The sequence below is a fragment of the Rattus norvegicus genome, chromosome 1 (assembly GCF_036323735.1).
Source record: "Rattus norvegicus strain BN/NHsdMcwi chromosome 1, GRCr8, whole genome shotgun sequence".
NCBI lineage: Eukaryota > Metazoa > Chordata > Mammalia > Rodentia > Muridae > Rattus > Rattus norvegicus.
The window spans coordinates 206,716,829-206,738,023 of record NC_086019.1 but is presented as its reverse complement, the minus strand read 5'-3'; the positions used below and the strand labels follow the sequence as shown (position 1 = coordinate 206,738,023).

Here is a 21,195-nt window from a genome sequence, read left to right as displayed (position 1 = left end):
TTGTCCACTGGGAAGAGGTTATACAAAGGGAAGCAGCAGATGGTGACATGGCTCTGGTTTGAGGGCATCTGAAAGCAGCCAGAAGCTTGGCAAGAGAAGTGATAGCCTGAGCATGTCTCAGACACACAGGACCAGAGGAAGCTGGATCCCTTCTCAGAGGGACTGGGGAGTGAGAGGCATAAGAAGGCAGGAGACAGAAATTATCTCACAAAACTTTCATATCTCCTTAGGCTATTCTGGTAGTTCCGTTCTACAGAAGAGGAGCCCACTGCTCAGAGGACAATAAAACCTGCTCAAAGACAAGAGATTGTAAGGAGCTTGAGTCCAAACCAGGTCAAGCTCACCTACATGAGCCAAGCAAAAAAGAGTTTTCCTTCAGTACAAATTCCACAGGAAATTACATCAGAAAAAACACATTCCAAGCATAGAGAGTCAACAAAGCAAAGGGAAAATTGCCAAACAAGTAAACAGGGAAGACAACAATATGGAGGAAACCACACCACCTGGGCAGGGATATAAAGGCCCAGGCAGGAGGCTCCACATCTGCACACCTTCCTCTCCACCTGCTCCTCTGACCTACTCCATCCTCAACCAAACACCAGAACCATGACCTGCTGTGGCTGCTCAGGAGGCTGTGGCTCCAGCTGTGGGGGCTGTGGCTCCAGCTGCTGCAAACCTGTTTGCTGCTGTAAGCCAGTGTGCTGCTGTGTACCCACCTGTTCCTGCTCCAGCTGTGGGGGCTGTGGCTCCAGCTGTGGAGGCTGTGGCTCCAGCTGTGGGGGTTGTGGCTCCAGCTGTGGAGGCTGTGGCTCCAGCTGTGGAGGCTGTGGCTCCAGCTGTGGGGGTTGTGGCTCAAGCTGCTGCAAGCCTGTGTGCTGCTGTGTGCCTGTCTGTTCCTGCTCCAGCTGTGGGGGCTGCAAAGGAGGCTGTGGCTCCTGTGGGGGCTGCAAGGGAGGCTGTGGCTCCTGTGGGGGCTCTAAGGGAGGCTGTGGCTCCTGTGGAGGCTGCAAGGGAGGCTGTGGCTCCTGTGGGGGCTGCAAGGGAGGCTGTGGCTCCTGTGGGGGCTGCAAGGGAGGCTGTGGCTCCTGTGGGGGCTGTGGCTCCTGTGGGGGCTGCAAGGGAGGCTGTGGCTCCTGTGGGGGCTGCAAGGGAGGCTGTGGCTCCTGTGGGGGCTGTGGCTCCTGTGGGGGCTGCAAGGGAGGCTGCTGTCAGTCCAGCTGCTGCAAACCCTGCTGCTGTCAGTCCAGCTGTTGTAAGCCCTGCTGCTCTTCAGGTTGTGGGTCATCTTGCTGTCAGTCCAGCTGTTGCAAGCCCTGCTGCTGTCAGTCCAGCTGTTGTAAGCCCTGCTGCTGTCAGTCCAGCTGTTGCAAGCCCTGCTGCTGTCAGTCCAGCTGCTGTGCCCCTGTGTGCTGCCAGTGCAAGATCTAAGGTTTACTAATCCCACAGACCAGCTCTCTCCAGACAGAAACAGGAGCAGCAGCCCTGAACTCTGAGGTTCACCCACCCCTGGGTCTTCAGTCTTTGGTCTTGAAGCTGCATCTCCAGACTGAGGGATGTGCCCTGGGGTGAAAAACTCTGGCTGGAAGCTCACTATTCATTCTACACTCAGTGGATCAGACCTTCATCCACTTCCTTCGCTCCAGTCTCCAAGACTCTGACTTCCTTGGCCCCTGGCCTCACCTGGAGGCTACATCAAGTCTACAGGTAGGTGGCAGACTGTGGAGGTCACCACTACCTGGGGTCCCAGGGAGCTGTGAATTCCTTTCCACCCAGCATTGTCCTGGCCAGGCCCATCTCCACGTGACCTCCTCTGTGTTTCTGAGCTTCCTGATTTCTCTGTCTGGGTGAGCACACTGTGCCCTTGATACAAACATCCTTCAATAAACATTCTCTGCCCACCGTATTTCTCATGTGGTTCTTTGTTCTAGTAACTGACCAGCACTATGCTCCCATACCTATCTTCTACCCAGTCCTCCTCTGAGCCTCCTCTGAGTCCTTGTACAGTGTGCATCATTCTGTCTGGTCCGCTTGTGAAACCAACCTGAGCACACACAGCATAGGACAGTGGAGGCTAGAGAACCAAGGCCGTGCCTTCAGAGTCTTGGGTAACTTTGAGAGGGGACAAAGGGACAACCAAGAGTACACAATACAGGTGACAAGGCCTAGCTTAGCTCCACACTTGCAAAATCAGAGCTGAGCCCCAGAGGGCTTCAGCAAGAAGAAAAGTTGGGGGCGCTCAAGGCCTTTAAGGGGCACTTGAAGCAGGAACCCGCCTTGTTAGGGGAGGGCCAGGAAACAAGCTTGAAATACTTTCTTTTCTTTAGGTCCTAAGAGCCTTGGGTATCACACCAAGATGTTCTCAAAACCGATCTGAAACTCATGCAAGGTTGCTGAAAAGCCTGAAGCAAGGGTCAGGGAGATCTGATTGAGTATAGATACTGGCCCTCAAGTTGGGAGTTCTGTGGAGAAGGGGTCCAGACAGCTCTACAGATGGGCATCAGCTGGGAATTGAAGGCAGAAGGTCAACATGGTACAATGAAAACAAGGTAGGGAGGAAGGGGAACCAGCTAAAAAAATGGAGTAGGAGGTGCTTGCACCAACGTACACTGTGTTTGCATACACATACATGCTATGTATATACTGTGTATGTATATGAGTACATGTACAGACATGCACATTTTATATCTGCTACAAATACACTGTGCATAATGCACACACTCTTTATATATATATATATATATATATTTATATATGTATGAACTATATGTGCATGCAAGCACACTGCATATTGCATCATGAACACCATATACACGAATATATGCACACACAAGTACATTCTACAAATGCCATAAGCCTATATACACTGCTCACATAAGTCACCCACGTGGTTTTGAGGGAGGGCTCCTTGTGACAGATCTGGATGTACATTCTTGGCCAGGGGTCAGGGAAACCAGACAAGCAAACCTTTAGCCACTGATCCCCAGCTGCAGAGCTGAGTTAGTAGGACTGTGATTATGGGTATGAAAGTACAGGCCGAGTGTGTGGGCAGGTCAGCAACCCTGTCTGAGCATGATGAATTTATGTGTGAGCTACAGGGAGGTGAGCAGGCTGATGACCACGCGTCAGGTCAGCGGCCACAGGCGGGAACCACGGGAATGGGCAGACAGGTTGGTGACCATGCGTGTAAGCCACAGGCAGAGTTAGCAACCATGTATGGGAGCTGCCATGGTTTCTTTCTCTTCCACCCACCATCTCCTTGTGTTCTTTAGAGAATCTGCCTCATGGCACAATCCACTGGAACCATGCAAGAGAAGGGCCCCTGGGCTGTAGTGCTGATGTACCGAGGACAGACAGCACCTCTGCTGAGCTGTAGTGAGTTCCCTCTGCTCTGGTTCATCATCACGGCTTGCCCATTTCCCAGTATGTGTGATTTGTGACTGTCATCTTATCTAGCAAAAGAACGAATGGCACATTAGTGTGAGAAAGGGTCTTTGCAGACTAAATTAACGATCTTAAGGTACAGAGAGGTCCCTGGTTTATCTGTGTGGTCTCCACATGCCACAGTAAGAACTTTTACAGAGAGCACAGACAGACAGATGTCCAGAAAGATCAGCAGACAGACATGTCAGGGAGCATACCTGTGTGGCTGAGGAGGCAAATTGCAGTCATTTGATCACAAATCAGGAAATGTCAATCACATGGAATGACCCCGTGCTCTCCAGCAGAAGGGACCCTGCTAACCCTCAGCTTCAGGTTTCTGTCGCCAGAGTCTAGGAGAAAATGTCAAGAGATACAAAGTGCTCTGCTGGGGTCCCTTGTTAAGGGATCGTGGAAAGCAAATGAGACGTTGGTATCGGGGAACAGAGGCTGCTCGGATGGTATTGGGACGCAGGAACATGCAATGCAGCTAAGACACATTTAACCACTTAGGTCTGGAAACGCACTGAGATATTAAGCAGAAAAGGCCAAAAAGCCTGGGATAGAGTGTTGGTGGCTATGTGGGACTCTGCCGAAGAGGTCTGAGAAAGAAATGGCAGCTATTAGAAACCAGAGGGTAGGCAATCGAGTTATATGCAGGTTGACCTGGTGCCAAGGAGGTCAAAGCAGATCTCGTGAGTAGTTAATGTAGATATTTAGCTGAGGATATTTCCAAGCCAAGCATTAGAGATGTGGCTTGTTTTCTCTTTCTGCTTGCAAGGGGTGAAAGAGACCATTGAGGAAGAACTCACTAAGCCAAACATTCTGCCTATCAAGACTGCACGCATGCTGAGATCCCTTGTTAAAGAATCGAGCCCCAAGGAAACAGCCTGATCATCTGCTGAATTGTCTGACTGGGGGTGCAATGCACGGAGCTGGTCAGCCTCCTCAGAAGCAGCCTGTAGCAGAGATGAGGCAATGGGGAATCATCCAAAAAGGCTTCTCCTTCTTCATGATGTGAGTTCCTGTGGTATGCATGAGAAATCCACTTGATTCCAGAGCCATTCACAGTAGGAGGGGTGAAAATTTGAGTAAGAAATGCTTCCTCCCACTCTCCCAGGTTCACATATTTGAACACTTGGTCCCCAGATAGTGGAGAGGCTTGTGAGGTGTGGCCTCATTGGGAGAAAAGTTCACTAAAGGCACAGACAGTGTAAAGACTTAGGCCATTTCCAGTGGCTCTTCCTGCTGCTTGTGTGAGCTCTTGGCTTCCTGATGCTACAACCAGGCCTGCTCCTTCCTTCTGTTCCTCACCTCCACAACGGGCTCTGATCTCTCTGGAACACAAGCCCAAATAATCTTTCCCATAAGTTACCCTGACAGTGACGTTTCACCACGGCAATAAAAAGGCAACTTAGACAAAGGAAAATGAAGTGGGGATATCTGTACTTTTCCAGGTAGGGAATGGCTGGTAAAACTCCTGAGCTGCTGGGCTGCTGCCCTTCCAGAGAGAGAGGAAGGGGGCTCGAGGGTGGCCTGGAGTCGAATGGAATCTTTGTGGTCCCATTGTAGGGTTCTTACCTAAAACTTCAGTCCCTAATTAAATTTGCCTGGCAGGATCTCAGACTTGCTGGGGATAGGTTTATCTTTGATTTCTTCTCACGTCTCCTCTTTGGGAATGAGAGTGTTTGCACATGTCATCTTCTGTCCCCTATGCCATAGAGCACTGACATCACAGTCCAAGGTAGATCCTGCCCAGAGTCTTGCCAGAATCTGTTCTGGGTGGTTTATATGATGACAATGGAGGTTTGAGAGCTAACGGTGCTCTGTATAGGTCTGTACTCACTTCTGCTGACCTCAGATGTTGGGGGTGGGTCAAGCTTGTTTGTCAAATTAATGGGATTAAAAATCACCTAAGAGAGGGTCTGGTGGCTGCAGGTCAGGAAAGCAGTCACTGCTATGCACACTGGTATGGAAGAAATGGGTGCTGGGTGGCTGGGGGTCATCCTGAGGGAGGCCGAGGCTGGCCTCTCCATGACAGGGGTGCCTTGGGCACCAGGCTTCAATGTGGACCCAATTAGAATCCCCTGGCCAAGTGTAGGTCGCCCTCCAGTGGTGAACAATGGTACTGCGCATGCGTAGGTTTTGCACCTGGAGTCAGTTGGCTAATGAGGGATTCATGCTCCTCCAGTCCCTGGAGGACAAGTAGCAGGGGTGATAGTGGGGTGATAGTTGGGTGATAGTGGGGTGATTCGTGCTCCGCCAATCCCTGAAAGACAATTAGCATAGCCCCAGCCTGTTGTGTACATAAGACGAGCGCTTTTGCCGCTTGAGATCCCCGTATCAGCAAAGAGGTGGTCCTGCAATAAAGGCTGTTGAGAAGAATCCAACGGTGTTGGGTGTTGCGTCTTCCTTGCCGGCCGAGGTGGGCGTGCCAGCCCAGGAAGACCCTGGCAGAGCCTGGGGATTCTCACTACTCAGGGATTTGTTCTGCTGAGGCAGAGGGCTCACCTGAGCTACGTTTATCAAACTGGAGATCACGCTCCCATCCCACCTCTCAGACTTTCTGAATCAGACCCCACTGTGTCTGACTCAGCAGACATCCTCCATGGTTGAATGGTTTGATGCAGATGGTCATGCAGGAACCCTACCATCACACAGCAGAGACCTCAGTGGACACATCTGAGGAGTTCCATCACAGGGCTGGCCTTCGATGCAGTCCTCAGATGATAGCCGATAAGGTCTGGGACTGATTGTTTCAAAGTTTTTACTGCCTAAGGCGAAATTTTGGTGTTGGAGAGAATGATGGCAGGTCACAAAGCCGAAGTGCTAGATATCCACTGGCTGGCCATGGGCGGCTGCTTTTACACAGCCCAGCAAGAGTCTTTGTGTTGCTTTGCTGACATCTATGTTTAGTGGCTATTTCCCTCTACAAACAGATGAATCCTGGGTATGTATTGTTGATCCTGATAAACGCCCATTCAAATACATTAGGACTTCCCCTGCCCCATGAGCAGACCGGAGCTGCCCTGCAGAAAGAGGCTGGCTACTTTGGCATCCCTTACCCATATAGCCTGTCTGACTATTTGGCCAATGAGATGGAGAAATATTCTTTGATGCTTCAACAGACTTAGGTGATTCCTACGGCTTAGTTGCAATGAGCCAGCTGTTTGGTTTCTCCACTGTTTTAACACATCTGGTGCAAGCCGTGAGAGTAGAGTCATTGGTGTCTGTGTCACAGAAACTGATGGGGCAGATATTGATAAGCAGCAGGGAGGAAGAAGTCATAGTGAAAGCATTCAAAGGAGAGGCAGAGAAGATTGCTCTGTACAGTTGGAGCTATCACTCAGTAGCCAAGCTGAAGAAAATGACCAATGCCTTTGATGCTTGGGAAGGTAAAGGTGTAAACTACTGGCTTGTGCCTTGAGAGCTGATAGAACGTTAGACTTTGGAAGAGTGGCATTTACATGGAAGCTTGCGTCATACGGCCCCAATTCGAAAGACTGCCCCTAAGCCTGTCACTGTTTTTTGGGCCTTTCCACAAGTACCCAAATGAAAGTCAAGAACCCTGCATCAATGAGGATGTCACCTGCCAACACTGCCCGGATCTCCTCACAAGCTATGGCAAACTGCTCTCAAAGAGGCAACCGTGGAAAGGTAGCCGAGTGCTCTGTGGCCACGGGGCCATCTGGGCATATGCCTGCTTCCATTGATGCCCAGAGCGCTGAAAACCAAGCCACACAGCCACTTCCGGCCAAGGTGCTCCTCTCTGACAGGAAGTCTTTACCTAACAGAGTGATCAAGTTGAAGAGGACTCCATTGTGTGGGGGGGGCTTCCCTGCCAACCCCCTCAGCAGGGAGCCAGGCCAGCTTCCCCCAGCAGCCCTCTTCAGAAACTTCCAGCACTTTGGGTGTGCAGACTGAGAACAGAAAAGACCAGCTGACAGATAAGTGGGATTGAATGGCCTGTTTGCCCCACAGCTTCCAGCATGCTGATTCCGACAGTGTTCCTGAAAGGGAAAACCCACATGGATGTTTAGGATCATTGCAGGAAAAGCAAACGCTGACATCGATGTGTTTATAAAAAGACGAAGAGAGGGGGGATGTGTTCTATGGAGGTGTGGTGAGGATATGGGGGAAGAGGATGCCTCGGTGGGCCCATGCTCAGGCATCCCTTCCCCCTGAGGGATCAGCCACACGGTGACTGTATAGTATAGAATAGAGTTTATTTAGGGCATAGGGAGGGGAGTTGAGGGAATAGTGGGAGCAGAGAAAGGCAGAGAGAGAAGAGAGAAGTAGAGGCTGGCCATGAACAGGTGGAGGGGGGGAGGGGAATGGGGAGAGAAGGGACAAAGGGGTAAGTGGGTAAGAGCGCCAGAGAGCTAGAGAGAACAAGAGAGTGAGGAGGGGGCAAGCAGCCCCTTTTACAGTGTCAGGCGGAGCTTAGACAGAATGTATGGGATGGAGCTTAGAATGCTAACAGACAAGGGAGTAGAGGGAGACTTTATGGCTAGGGTAATTAATTACTCTGCATTTTTCTAAGATTATCTATGTGGGGCTTGATTTCTAGTTTTTAATTTTAAGCTTTATGTAATGGTCAATTGATATCAAGGCGACCAAGCAGTAAGACATCTCCCCTTTTTGCAGCTGTACTAGAGTCTCTTAGTAATGTTCCTCCTGCAGGGGAAGGGGTGAGGACGGGGCATTGGTTCTTGCCACATGGAGAGGGGACCTGTGCTGGCCACACTGGTCAGGAGAAGTCTCAGGAGGAGGCCATTCATAGTTGCTTATTCTCCAAAGACAACGTGAAAAGACATGACGGGGAAAGGGAGAGAACGTAATTAAAGATCAGACTCTCACGTGATGGGGCCAGTTTCTTTTCTAGGTTGGCTCCTAACTTTGTTCTGTTAGCAGCTGTGTCTTTGTATACCACAAGGGGAGTGGATGTGGTCGGAGCCGTAGAACAGTTTTTGGAATGGTTAAAATATGGTATTTTACTCTAGTGAGGTTTTGAAGTACTTTGAAAAGGAGAAGTTAAACAAGTTTAACATTTTAACTGGTTAGTTTGTTCTAGCAGTGACCACTGACAAGTCCTTCTAATCACACACTATGCTTTCTGCATATATAATTTCCATAACTTGAATTTAGTATTTTTAAGCCAGGAGAGGAAGAGAGGAAGAGAGAGAGAGAGAGAGAGAGAGAGAGAGAGAGAGAGAGAGAGAGAGAGAGAAATTTAGTATTTTTAAACAAAATCTTTTGATTAAACAATTTTTTTTCATGGCCACTGAATTGTACATGCTTTCCTTTTACGTATGTTTGGGAACTGGATGGTGCGTTTCTATTTCCCATGAGCCCTGTGCTTCAGGGTTTGTAGAAGAAGGTCCATAGAGCAAGGTGTTCCTTACTCTGGTGCTGGGCCTGGCACTATGCTTGAAAAAGTGAGGCAGGTATACTTATGTTTTAAATAAAAAAAAGTATTTCCACACCAAAAAACCATCTAAGAGACACACTTAGGTGTGTGTGAAGGAAAATCCAGAAAGGTTTAACTGAGGTGGGGAAACCTATTCTGAATGTGGATGTATTTATACAATGTATTTATGGGTTTGGGTTGTAAGCTGAAGAAAAAGAAGATGGCCAACGGAAAGTTCATCTCTTTCTGCTTTCTAACTGCAAACGTCCCTGCTTTCACTCCTTCTACAGTATGATGAACAGCATCCTCTAACCATGAGTCTCAACCCCCTCCCTCCCTCTTTAAAATGCTTTTTTTTGTGACATCAATGAGAAAAATAACTAATACTAACATAGAAGTATGCTTAGAGAGGTAGTGCGATGCTTGAGTGTGCCTGGAAAGCAGGGCTGGGTGGCTGGGGACATGGAACATGTGTGAATATCTGCAGGGAGGGTGAGAATAAAGAATGGTGGTTCTCCAAAAGCATGCCCATGTCAAATCTCCTGAGCCTGCAAACATCACAGACAGAGCACAAGGGTCACCTTAGCTTGTTTTGGAAGAGAATTTGCAGACACATCCAGATTAAGAATTTAGAAATGGGGCTGGAGAGATGGCACAGCAGCTAAGAGCACTGATTGCTTTTCCAGAGGTTCTGAGTTCAATTCCCAGAAACCACACGGTGGCTCACAACCATCTGTAATGAGATCTGATGCCCTCTTCTGGTGTGTCTGAAGACAGCTGCCGTGCCCTCATAAATAAAAATAAATAAGTCTAAAACAACAAGGAATTTTATGCCTAGAGTCCCTGGACTTCAGAGATGGAGACAGAGCATTTCTTGAGTTCAAAACAAGCCTGCAATTCTGTCTTATAAAAACAAGAAACCAGGGGCTGGAGAGATCGATGGCTTAGTGGTTTACAGCACTTGCTTCTCTTACAGAGGACCTTTTCTCAGTTCTCAGCACAAGATCCAGCAGCACCCTCTTCTGACTTCTGCAGATACTACACGCACATGGTACACAGACATCCGTGCAGGCAAAACAGCTATACATATTGAACAAAATTAAATTTAAATCAAACCCCAATAAACTCAAAACAACAACAAGACCAAAAGAGAAACGAGCTTACCTAGAATATCTGGGTCAACCTTAAACTCCATCATATCCTTATAAAATAGAGAGACAGAGGCCCCAAAGGCAGAGGAAATATGACCAGGGAGGGAGGAGGACAGGTTAGAAAACTGTGACCCCCAGAACATGTGCAGTGGTCTGAATGAGAATGGCCTCCATGGGCTCGTATGTTTGAATACTTGATCTGCAGTTGGTTTGGGAAGGATTGGGAGGTGGTGCCTTCTTGGAGGAGGTGTGCCACCAGAGGTGGGCTTTGGGGTTTCAAAAGCCCTCAACATTCCCATTTAGCACTCTCTCTTCCTCATGGTTGTTGACTCTGGATGTAAGATCTCAACCGCTGTCTACGGCCATACTCCCTGCCATGACGGTCATGGACTCTAACCTGATCTACGCCCCCGATAGACATTTCCTTCAGTAAGTTGCCTTGATCATGATGTCTTACCACAGCAATAGAATAGCAGCTAAGACACTAAGAATGTCAACATCCACCAGGAGAAACACCTGTTCTCTTTCAATCTAGAAATGGGAGCTCCCAGCTCTTGACTGAGACCTTGGATTTAGACTCTGGCTTCCCACTTTCTAAGAAAACACGTTTCTTCTATTTGAACCCATTCAGTTTCTACCATTTCCTATAGCAGTCTAGGGACCTTAGTCCTTGTCGTCTGAAATATCCAAGTCTGGTGCTTGGAGGTAGCTGAGTTGGTAGAGCATGTGCTTAGCGCGTGTGAGGCCCTGGACTCGAGGAAGAGGAGAAACTAGGAGAGGGTGAGTCATTGTGAACGTGGAACATTAGCTTTACCATCTGGATCACATGCGGTCTATAAAACTCTGATTCTAACCCCCGGTATATATCAGACATCCCCGCAGCGATGGAATGTCTCCTACACCACTGATCCGTGACTCACCCTTGGGCCACATGGGCTGCTACACTACAAATAAAAAATGACCCATGCAACCGAAGAAAGAAATTGGTTTTTAGTTCCTTTGATTTTAACTCATGGTAGTAATAAGAGACCACAAGACATAGGGCCTTAGCACGCCTTACTCTCCTCCAGTAAGCCTAAATGGATCCTTGTCAAGCAAAGCAGGTTGGATACTCTGAGGAAAGCCTGGAGCCACACAGATAAGTGCAGAAGCTCTGGCTACACCCAGGAAAAAAGCATCAGCACCCCTAGTCTTGTCCACTCTTGGTCACATGGCTGCCTTTCAATTGTTTTGTTTTGACTCAGTGACTAAAAGCTAAACAAATAAAACCCACCCACTGTGCCATGTTTGTGTCCAGATTCTACGAAGATGCCCCACTCGGAAGGAGCTGCTGTCCTGGCCAGGCTTCCTGGTCCATTCTGCTTCATATTGGGTGTGATGGGGTTGGCTCTGGTGGGACTTGAAGGAGGAGGAAGAGGATGAGGAGGAGGAGGAGGAGGAGGGGGAGGAGGAGGAGGAGGAATAAGAGGAGGAGGAGGAGGAAGAGGAGGCGGTGGCGGCAGAAGAATGCATTGTGAAATAACACAAGAAACCTCAGAGGGTAGGGAGAACATGAACAAATTTATTAATCAGTTACGAGAACAAAGAACCACATGAGAAGTACAGTGGGCAGAGAATGTTTATTGAAGGATGTTTGTATCAAGGGCACAGTGTGCTCACCCAGACAGAGAAATCAGGAAGCTCAGAAACACAGAAGAGGCCATGTGGAGATGGGCCTGGCCAGGACAATGCTGGGTGGAAAGGAATTCACAGCTCCCTGGGACCCCAGGTTGTGGTGACCTCCACAGTCTGCCACCTACCTGTGGACTTGATGTAGCCTCCAGGTGAGGCCAGGGGCCAAGAAAGTCAGAGTCTTGGAGACTGGATCGAAGGAAGTGGGTGAAGGTCTGATCCACTGAGTGTGGAATGAATAGTGAGCTTCCAGCCAGAGTTCTTCTCCACCCCAGGGCACATCCCTCAGTCTGGAGATGCAGCTTCAAGACCAAAGACTGAAGACCCAGGGGTGGGTGAACCTCAGAGTTCAGGGCTGCTGCTCCTGTTTCTGTCTGGAGAGAGCTGGTCTGTGGGATTAGTAAACCTTAGATCTTACACTGGCAGCACACAGGGGCACAGCAGCTGGACTGACAGCAGCAGGGCTTGCAGCAGCTGGACTGACAGCAGCAGGGCTTGCAGCAGCTGGACTGACAGCAGCAGGGCTTGCAGCAGCTGGACTGACAGCAGCAGGGCTTGCAGCAGCTGGACTGACAGCAGCAGGGCTTACAGCAGCTGGACTGACAGCAGCAGGGCTTACAGCAGCTGGACTGACAGCAGCAGGGCTTACAGCAGCTGGACTGACAGCAGCAGGGCTTGCAACAGCTGGATTGGCAACAGGAAGACCCACAACCTGAAGAGCAACAGGGCTTGCAGCAGCTGGACTGACAGCAGCTGGACTGGCAGCCCCCACAGGAGCCACAACCTCCCTTGCAGCCCCCACAGGAGCCACAGCCTCCCTTGCAGCCCCCACAGGACCCACAGCCTCCCTTGCAGCCCCCACAGGACCCACAGCCTCCCTTGCAGCCCCCACAGGAGCCACAGCCTCCCTTGCAGCCCCCACAGGAGCCACAGCCTCCCTTGCAGCCTCCACAGCTGGAGCAGGAACAGACAGGCACACAGCAGCACACAGGCTTGCAGCAGCAGGAGCCACAGCCCCCACAGCTGGAGCCACAGCCCCCACAGCTGGAGCCACAGCCTCCTGAGCAGCCACAGCAGGTCATGGTTCTGTTGTTTGGCTTAGGTGGAGTAGGTAGTGAAGTAGGTGGAGAGGAAGGTGTACAGGTACAGAGCCTCCTGAGTCTGGGGCTTTTATATTCCTGTCCTAGGTGACTGATTGGCCTGAGGTCTCTTCCTTGTGTCTATTTTTATACTCTCTACAGGGACATTGCCTGTGACTTAAAATAACACAAACGTTGCTTTACTTTGTGACATACTTCCTACTCACACTGTTTTCTTCCCTAAGCTTTTAATGATCTGATTTGAGATTCTGGCATGGCCACTGGACATTGCTGGGTGGCAGAAACCCATTCTCTGCAGTTGACAGCCCCTGGGGAAGATCTACACAGTTGGGAAGACACCATTCAAAGCTTTCCTGTGGTCATTCTCCATCCATTTTCTTCACCTTTGAAGTTCAGACTTACCTGTCAGGAAATCTCTTACACTGTTCAATAGGACCCTTCATAAGAAGGTAAGTATCCATCCATCCTGTTTATTAAAGCACTACAGGTCTTCCATGCCGAGTCTCACGGTAACTCTTCATAACTTGTGTTTATTTGAAAATCACATTTTCTGAACACTACTAGTTTATAAGCTTTGCATAAAATAGTTTATTTTTATCCCCTGTTCAGAGGATAATATTCCTCCCAGAAGCCACAGGTTGCCCTCTGCCAGGTGTAGGAGTCTTCTCTTTGAGCTCTTGGTCCAAGGTGTCCTGGAGCCCCCCTCCACCCCCTTAGACAAGGATATAGTGGGTTGGTCTGCTGCTGCTTGTAGTGTAATCTAAATGCTGGCCCCTAAGACTGGATTGCCTTGCTGCCAGGAAGGAGAGAATTCGCAGGTACAATAGGACCTCGCTCCTTAATTTGAAACTATTGGTTAAATAAAGATGCCCATAGCCAATAGCTGGGAAGAAGAGACACAGGTGGGGATTGAGGCTCTAGGCCTGGAAATCTGAGGAGACCACCAGAGGAAGAAAGGAAAACGGAGAGAGAAGACGCTAAGGAGTAAGAACCTTAAAATAGTGGCCACGCATGCTGGCTAACTGGAGTTAAGAGCAGCCCAGTCAAAACATAGCAAATCACATAGTGGGGTTATGGGCAGGGAGCATGGATCTGCCCAGCTCTAGTGTTGATTAAAGCTTTTGATAAATACAAAGGTTGTATGTGTGTTTTATTCAGGAACTGAATATGCAAAGGTGGGGTAGAAGCCCCAGATTGAGGTTAAACATTTCTACAAGTACAGGCTATTGCCATCGCTCTTGGTGGCTCACAAGAATTTGATGGCTAAGAGCCTGTGGCTGAAGACACCACATGCACTGTTAGTATAATATGCAGAAATCAAGCTGCTGCTCACCTAGAGGCTCCCTCCCTGGTGATTAGGTTTCTTAGTATTGGAAAGTCGGACACCCCTAGTGCAGTAAGATGACAGGAAGGATCCAGACTCGGAAGAATACGATGAACCAGAATCACACAACTCTGTGGAGCTTAGAGCGAAATTAACAAGGAACTCTGGGGATGGGAAAACGAGGTTACGCAAAGCTCTGGCCACCAGAAAACATCTTAGGAAGTGCAGATGCTTGGGAGATCAGGCAGTCCTATGTGTCCCTGCCCCGGGGCAACAATGAGGGCGTTGCTATCAATGGTGTCAGAGCTGTTTTGGCTGTGACCACATGAATTCTGCCATATTTTGGCTACATCTGTGTGAGCACAGCTGTAACTGGGGCATATGTCCCCAGAGGGCTGAGAGTCCACCATCCTGGGCCAAATGTTTCCATGTACTCCCAGGGAAAGTGAAAGAAGACAGGAAGGGAAGGAGGGAGGAAGGGAGGGAAGGGAGGGTGAAAGGTGGGAGGGACATGCATCCTTTCAGATGCCCCCAGAATTGGTAGAATACTTTAAGAGATCAAAAGTATAGGCTTTCCTTTTAACTAGCAGCTGTCTGTTGACATTGAATATCAGATTCTGGCAGGTGTCTGACAAGATCGCCAGGTTCCCATGCACTGCAATAAGAGTTGAATGGACAACTGCTGTGGGGTTGTGCGTTTGCTGAGGTATGCCCTCCCCACCTCCCTCCTCACTACCCCTGACAATAGAGAAAGCTGTCCTGGGGAGTCATAAGAACATGGGAGAACGGCTCCTGCTGGAGCGGGCCCTGCACCTCCCCTGGGTAGCACAGTAGAGCTAGCCCTAGTAGTGAGGTAATGAGTGAGCCACCCCATCCCAAGGGCATGAGCACAGGAGCGCTAACTCACTGCCTGCCACTCACTGGCTGTGGTACTCAGGAGAGTGGGCGGGCACCTAGACTGAGCAACATGGTGAAGCTGGTCCTCATGGCAAAGGCACCGATGAGCCAGCCCCCAGGCGCGAGAGCGGAAGAGCTGGCCCACGCTCTTGCAGGCTGTGACACTCGGAAGAGTGGGCCTCCGCCCTCACTGGGCGACACTGCTGAGCTGGTTCTGGAGGTGTAGGTGTGGGTGAGCCAGCCCCGAGGGCATGAGAGCAGGATATAACCCTTCTGGTTAATAGTGCCATTGAGCAAGCTCCAAGCAGTGCTGGAGCACTCCCCCTGGTGGTGCAGACAAGGGAGAGCAGGTGGGCTGACCAGCTCAGCGGCCCCCAAGTCCAGATCCAGGGCTTTGAGTTGGCTCACCTCCAAACCCACCTCATTTGTGAACTGTTGGGGTGAATGGAAGAGTCAGGCCTGCTGATCCAAAACTCCAGGATCTCCATGACACAGGGCAACAACAGGATAACCCTGGAGTCCCAGTGAGGATCCAGAGACCTCGAACCAGACCAACGACTCGTTGCAATGTGAAGTGAAGATGTGTGAAGAGAGGGTTATATTGTGGGGCACACTACGCACAACAGCTTCCACGAGGAGCTGTTTTCTATGCTTTGTTTGTGTGTGTGCTTTTTATTAGGTCGGGGGAGGTTGCCAGGGTGAAGGGGAGTGAGTGGGACTGGGTGCATGGTGTGAAACTCACGAAGAATCAATAAAAAAACTTAAAAGAAGAAACTGAATGGAGACATGTATTGCCTCTAAAAGTAGGGGCAATTCGTTAAGAAAAGTGCACTTCCGAGGGAAAATGAGGGCAGGAGCTGGGATATAGGTTGGAAGCTCAGGGTACCCACTCGTCAGCCTGCGGCCTTCCAAGGCTTTTGTACGGCCTATGCCTTTTTGTGCATTCGTCACTGTGTATCATGCTGGCCTCTAGCAGAGAGTTTTCAGTCTTCCTTGATGCCCACTGGTTTCTTTCACATGATCGCTTTTTAATTTGCCCTTTTAATAATTTTTAGGAATTATTTATTTAACGTGTATGGAGATATATATCTCCCACTTGTGTGCCTGGTGCCTGTGGGAACCAGACAAGATTGTCAGATGTCTTGGGGCTGAAGTTACAGATGATTGTGACCTGCCTTGTGGGTGTTGGGAATCAAACCTTGGTCCTCTGTAAAAGCAGCCAGTGTTCTTAACTGCAGAGCCATCTCTCTAAATGCTTTCACACGGTAATTTGTGAAGTTCTTTATCTCTATGTATTTGTTCATATACATATGCACTGTGCACATGTGTGTGCGGGTGCCCCCAGAAGACAGAGTTTGGGATTTGCTGGGGCTGGAGTTACAGGCAGTTCTGAGCTGCCTGACGTGGTTGCTGGGAACTGAACTCAGATATTCTGGAAGAGCAGCGTGGGCTCTTTGCCACTGAACCATCTTTCTCATGTGGTAAATTTGACCTCACTCTTCACATTTTCCTGCTATACACCCCTCCTGAGAGCTGTGGTTCCAGAAGTCTTTGGGGGAAGCTGAAGGCTAATGGGCTGCCTTCAGTCATTTCTTCCATGCTGACGAAGGGTGCAGTCCCTGCCAAGGGTCTTGGCTTTCTACCTGTTGCTATTGCCCGAGTTAATAACTTCTGTATGTATGGATGTCTGACCTCCAGATCCACACACTGACCTCTCTTGAATTCCACCTTCTGTTTAGCTCACTGATGCTATGAATATAACATGCCTTTCCTGTGACAGCAAAGTTGTAGAAATGACTCACATTTTTTTTATCAATTCCCCTTATGAATGAATGGAACCTGTGGTATGAAGAGACTGCACCCACGGAATAATGGCCTATCTGTCAGAAAGGGGTGTTTGCAGGTGTTATTAAGACCTTTTGTTAGTGAATCTGATCCAAGAAGACATTGTCCTGTGCGCTCCCAGACCAATCAGGTGAGCTCTAAAATAGGTGTATTAGTTGGCAGTGTTTAGGAGAACAGAACTAGAATAACATATATTTATCATAAAGGTGAGTTTATTGAACTGACTTACACCACAAGGGCTGGGTAATTCAACAATGGTCTTCTGCATGCTGGAGAGGCAGAGAATCTGGTAGTCGATCAGCCCAAGATGTTAGATACTGCAGAACAAGGGAGACCAATTGATAGAGCCTCAGTCAAGTGCTGAAGGCCTGGAGCCTCCTTGAAGAGTCACTGGTGTTGAGTCCATGGTGAAAGGCTGAAGAACCTGGAGACTAGCCATGGCAATGGCAGCTATGAATGAGGGGGAAGACGGAGCTTGCACACATACACGTGTACACACACTGATTCCCTCTCCTTTCTACTCCCTTCCATCAAGACCCGGAGCCCACTGAACAGTTGCGTGCACATTCAGGCCTTGCCTTCCCCTCCCCCATCATTACTCCACATCCACCCTCTCTTGAAACTTCCCTGTGTCTCACCAAGTCTGGGCATCTGAATCCAGACAACCAAAACCCACCATCCCAAGGGCCTGGAAGGGAGATGTCAGAAAGACATTGTGGCTAAAGAAGATGCTGCAAATGGCTAACAGGACAAGGACACTTCAGCTGATGAGGAGAGTCACTGCTGGACAACTCTCAGGAAAATGAGGAACTTGATACTATAACAAAAAACTTAACTCTTTAAAGAACATACCTGGTAGAAGGCTCTGAGCTCTGGGTGGGGCTCCAAGCACAAGGTACAACTCGGCAGTGGCTTCAGCACACCCTTAGGGAGAGAACACAGCTTACCTCCAACTGGGCCTGAGAAATGCTGACTCTATGAGATTAAACTGCATGTGGCTTGAAGTCTGAGTGTGTAGCTGTTTGGTTAACACAGCAGTAAGGACTACACAGGCCAACAGTCTTCATGCCATACACACTGAGCCAAGAAGGTTTCTGAACCCGCCACCCAAACCAAGAGACCGACGCTGACCCTTGAGCCAGCAGCCACATGATCTGTGAGCTCAGCCGTCCATCTTCCAGGCCTCTGTGTTTGATTTATCTTTTAACAATCCCCAAATAGAGAAGGTGCCTCCAGACTCACCCTCACTTAGTATCATTTAAATAAGCAAACTCCAGCAGCATTTGGTACACTCCTTGGTTCCTCCCAGGACATTCCTCAAGCCATGGTTTCAGTGGTACTGATTCTGTCCCGTGTCCTTCACATGTGCCTATGCATGTGTATGCTGCACACTCTGCATGGTTCGGCCATTTCCTCTTTACCCAGTGTTTTAGTTAGGGTCTTACTGCTGTGAACAGACACCATGATCTAGGTACCTCTTCTAAAGAACAATATTTAATTGGGGCTGGCTTACAGATTCAGAGGTTCAGTCCACTATCATCAAAGTGGGAGCATGGCAGTGTCCAGGCAGACATAGGGCTGGAAAAGCTGAAGTTCCAGCTCTTGTTTCTTTCTTTTTTTTTTAATATTTTATTTATTTATTATATATATGAGTACACTGTAGCTGTCTTCAGACACACCAGAAGAGGGCATCAGATCTCATTACAGATGGTTGTGAGCCACCATGTGGTTGCTGGGATTTGAACTCAGGACCTCGGGAAGAGCAGTCGGTACCCTTAACCACTGAGCCATCTCTCTAGCCCCCAGCTCTTGTTTCAAAGGCAGCTAGGAGAAGACTGCTTCTAGGAAGCTAGGATGAGGGTCTTAAAGGCCACGCCCACAGTGGCACACCTACTCCAACAGGGCCACACCTTCTAATAGTGCCACTCCCTGAGCTAAGTAAATACAAACCGTCACACCCCAGTATGGGGACACCGATGTCCCTGTTTTGCAGATGAGCATGCAGAGGTGTCAAGAACAGACAAGTTGCCAAAGTGTGCATGCATGTACTCCTGACAGCAGAGCCCAGGCCCTCCTACCACCCATCCATCAAGCCTGTGGGTGCTACACCTATCCTCAAGCAAGGGTCCTTCTGACTCCTGGACATCTTTATGGAAGGGTCCCTCACCCTGCTCCCCATGTCCATGTGCACAGTCTCCTCCTTCGTTCCCAACACCAGCTCCTGAGAGGAATCCTGAAGGTTCTGGTCCCTTCTCCTGCTAATCTTTGGTAAAACCCAACTCTCCTTTCCTCGCAAAGGCAGTGCTGTGATTTCCTGGCAGCTGTGGCCACCAGGACCTCCTGGAGAGTGTCTAGCAGTCATTATCGATCTTCAAGTGAGTTTATAGATAAAGTGTAGGAGGGAATGTGGGGGGGGAGGTGTAGGTGGGTTCATTTGTTGGGCTGAAGATGGTTTTAAAAATCACTGTAAGTACTGTATCATATGCACAAGAAGGGTGTTTATTTGTTTATTTCATGTTCTTCAGTGCCCCCATTTGGGCCAAATGAAGAAAAGCAAAGCAAAACTAAAGAGAGAAAGCAGTCACAGAAGCTGGCGGTGAGCACACCTTATGGTAGGGCAGCCTTCCTGCTATTGGCATGGAAGAATGGATGGGGCTCTAAGGGGCCTGCAGATGTCAGGAAAAGTACTCCCATCCTGGGTGACATGGGACAGGATCTGGGTTCCCTATTACAGGTGACGGGCAGGAGGACTGTACACGCCTCTGTTGTTCATCACATGGATGTCCAGCTTTGGAGATCAAGAAGAGACCTTCTGGATCACAAAGTGAGATTAGAGCCTCAGTGTTCTGAGGTGCAATGTAGGCTCATCTCTAGAAACCTCAAATAGATGAGATGACTTGGGCCTCTGATCAGAACCTCAGATCTTGCACTGGCAGCAAATGGGAAGAGAGCAGCTTGATGGTCAGCATGAAGACCCACAACCAGAACAACAAGGATTACAGCTGGACTGGCAGCAGCAAGAATTGCAGCCCCCACAGGAGCCACAGCCTCCCTTACAGCCTCCACAGGACCCACAGCCTCCTTTACAGCCTCCACAGGAGCCACAGCCCCCACAGGAGTCACAGCCTCTACAGGAGCCGCAGCCTCCACAGGAGCTGCAGCCTCCACAGGAGTCACAGCCTCCACAGGAGCCGCAGCCTCCCTTACAGCCTCCACAGGAACCACAGCCTCCTTTACAACCTCCACAGGAGCCACAGCCCCCACAGGAGCCACAGCATCCCTTGCAGCCCCCACAAGAGCCACAGCCTCCCTTGCGTCCACCACAGGAGCCACAGCCTCCACAGGAGCCACAGCCTCCCTTACAGCCTCCACAGGAGCCACAGCCTCCCTTACAGCCTCCACAGGAGCCACAGCCTCCCTTACAGCCTCCACAGGAGCCACAGCCTCCCTTGCAGCCTCCACAGGAGCCACAGCCTCCACAGGAGCCACAGCCTCCCTTACAGCCTCCACAGGAGCCACAACCTCCCCCGGAGCCACAGCCCCCACAGGAGCCACAGCCTCCCTTGCAGCCCTCACAGGAGCCACAGCTCCCTTGCAGCCCCCACAGCTAGAGCAGGAACAGACAGGCACACAGCAGCACACAGGCTTGCAGCAGCAGGAGCCACAGCCCCCACAGCTGGAGCCACAGCCCCCACAGCTGGAGCCACAGCCCCCACAGCTGGAGCCACAGCCCCCACAGCTGGAGCCACAGCCTCCTGAGCAGCCACAGCCCCCACAGCTGGAGCCACAGCCCCCTACAGCTGGAGCCACAGCCCCCACAGCTGGAGCCACAGCAGGTCATGGTTCTGGTGTTTGGTTGAGGATGGAGTAGGTCAGAGAAGGTGGAGAGGAAGGTGTATGAGTATGGAGACCTCCTTTCCAGGAACTCTTATATCTCTGTGTGCTGGCTGCCTGGAGCACATGGTCACTTTCTTGTGTGTGTTTAGGAGCAATGCTGGGGAAATCCCATTTGTTCTCTACTGCAAAACAGAAGCCTTATCTTTAGTTCCCCTTGCTCCTCCCCTGTTGTTCTCTAACAGCCATGTATTGATCCTCCTGTCCACTGTGGAGACAGAAGCTTCACTCAGGATTTTCTAGGCTCCCCCAACACACACACACACACACACACACACACACACACACACACACACACACACACACACACACATTTTCATGCATATATATTTTTATTCTATTCAACCTGCCCACTTTTGTCATCTCCCGTTCCCAATGATCACCTTCCTCTCCCCAGTTAGTCCCCCTCTACTTTCAGTGTACATGTGTCCACAAGTTTAATCAGGGTTGCTTGCACGGACATGTGCAACAAGTTATTTACACGAG

At 49.8% G+C, this 21,195-nt stretch overlaps 1 protein-coding gene and 2 pseudogenes across 1 annotated transcript; 2 read left to right on the top strand and 1 right to left on the bottom strand.

Annotated features, from left to right (window-relative positions):
* The first annotated feature begins 606 nt into the window (after nt 1-606).
* On the top strand, nt 607-1,888 carry Krtap5-5l2 (keratin associated protein 5-5 like 2). The gene is made up of 2 exons (XM_039094807.2): nt 607-688; nt 770-1,888. The coding sequence occupies exons 1-2, from the start codon at nt 607-609 to the stop codon at nt 1,426-1,428; spliced, it is 741 nt and encodes a 246-aa protein (XP_038950735.2). The 3' UTR covers nt 1,429-1,888.
* A 4,334-nt stretch (nt 1,889-6,222) lies between these two features.
* On the top strand, nt 6,223-7,378 carry Kctd18-ps1 (potassium channel tetramerization domain containing 18, pseudogene 1; annotated as a pseudogene).
* Nucleotides 7,379-12,056: 4,678 nt separating this feature from the next.
* On the bottom strand, nt 12,057-20,466 carry Krtap5-2-ps1 (keratin associated protein 5-2, pseudogene 1; annotated as a pseudogene).
* Nucleotides 20,467-21,195: the final 729 nt, after the last annotated feature.

Coding starts and splice junctions, on each gene's coding strand:
- Krtap5-5l2 (XM_039094807.2), top strand. CDS start 607: ATGACCTGCTGTGGCTGCTCAGGAGGCTGTGGCTCCAGCTGTGGGGGC. Junction 689..769: donor CTGCAAACCTGTTTGCTGCT/GTAAGCCAGTGT, acceptor GAGGCTGTGGCT/CCAGCTGTGGGGGTTGTGGC.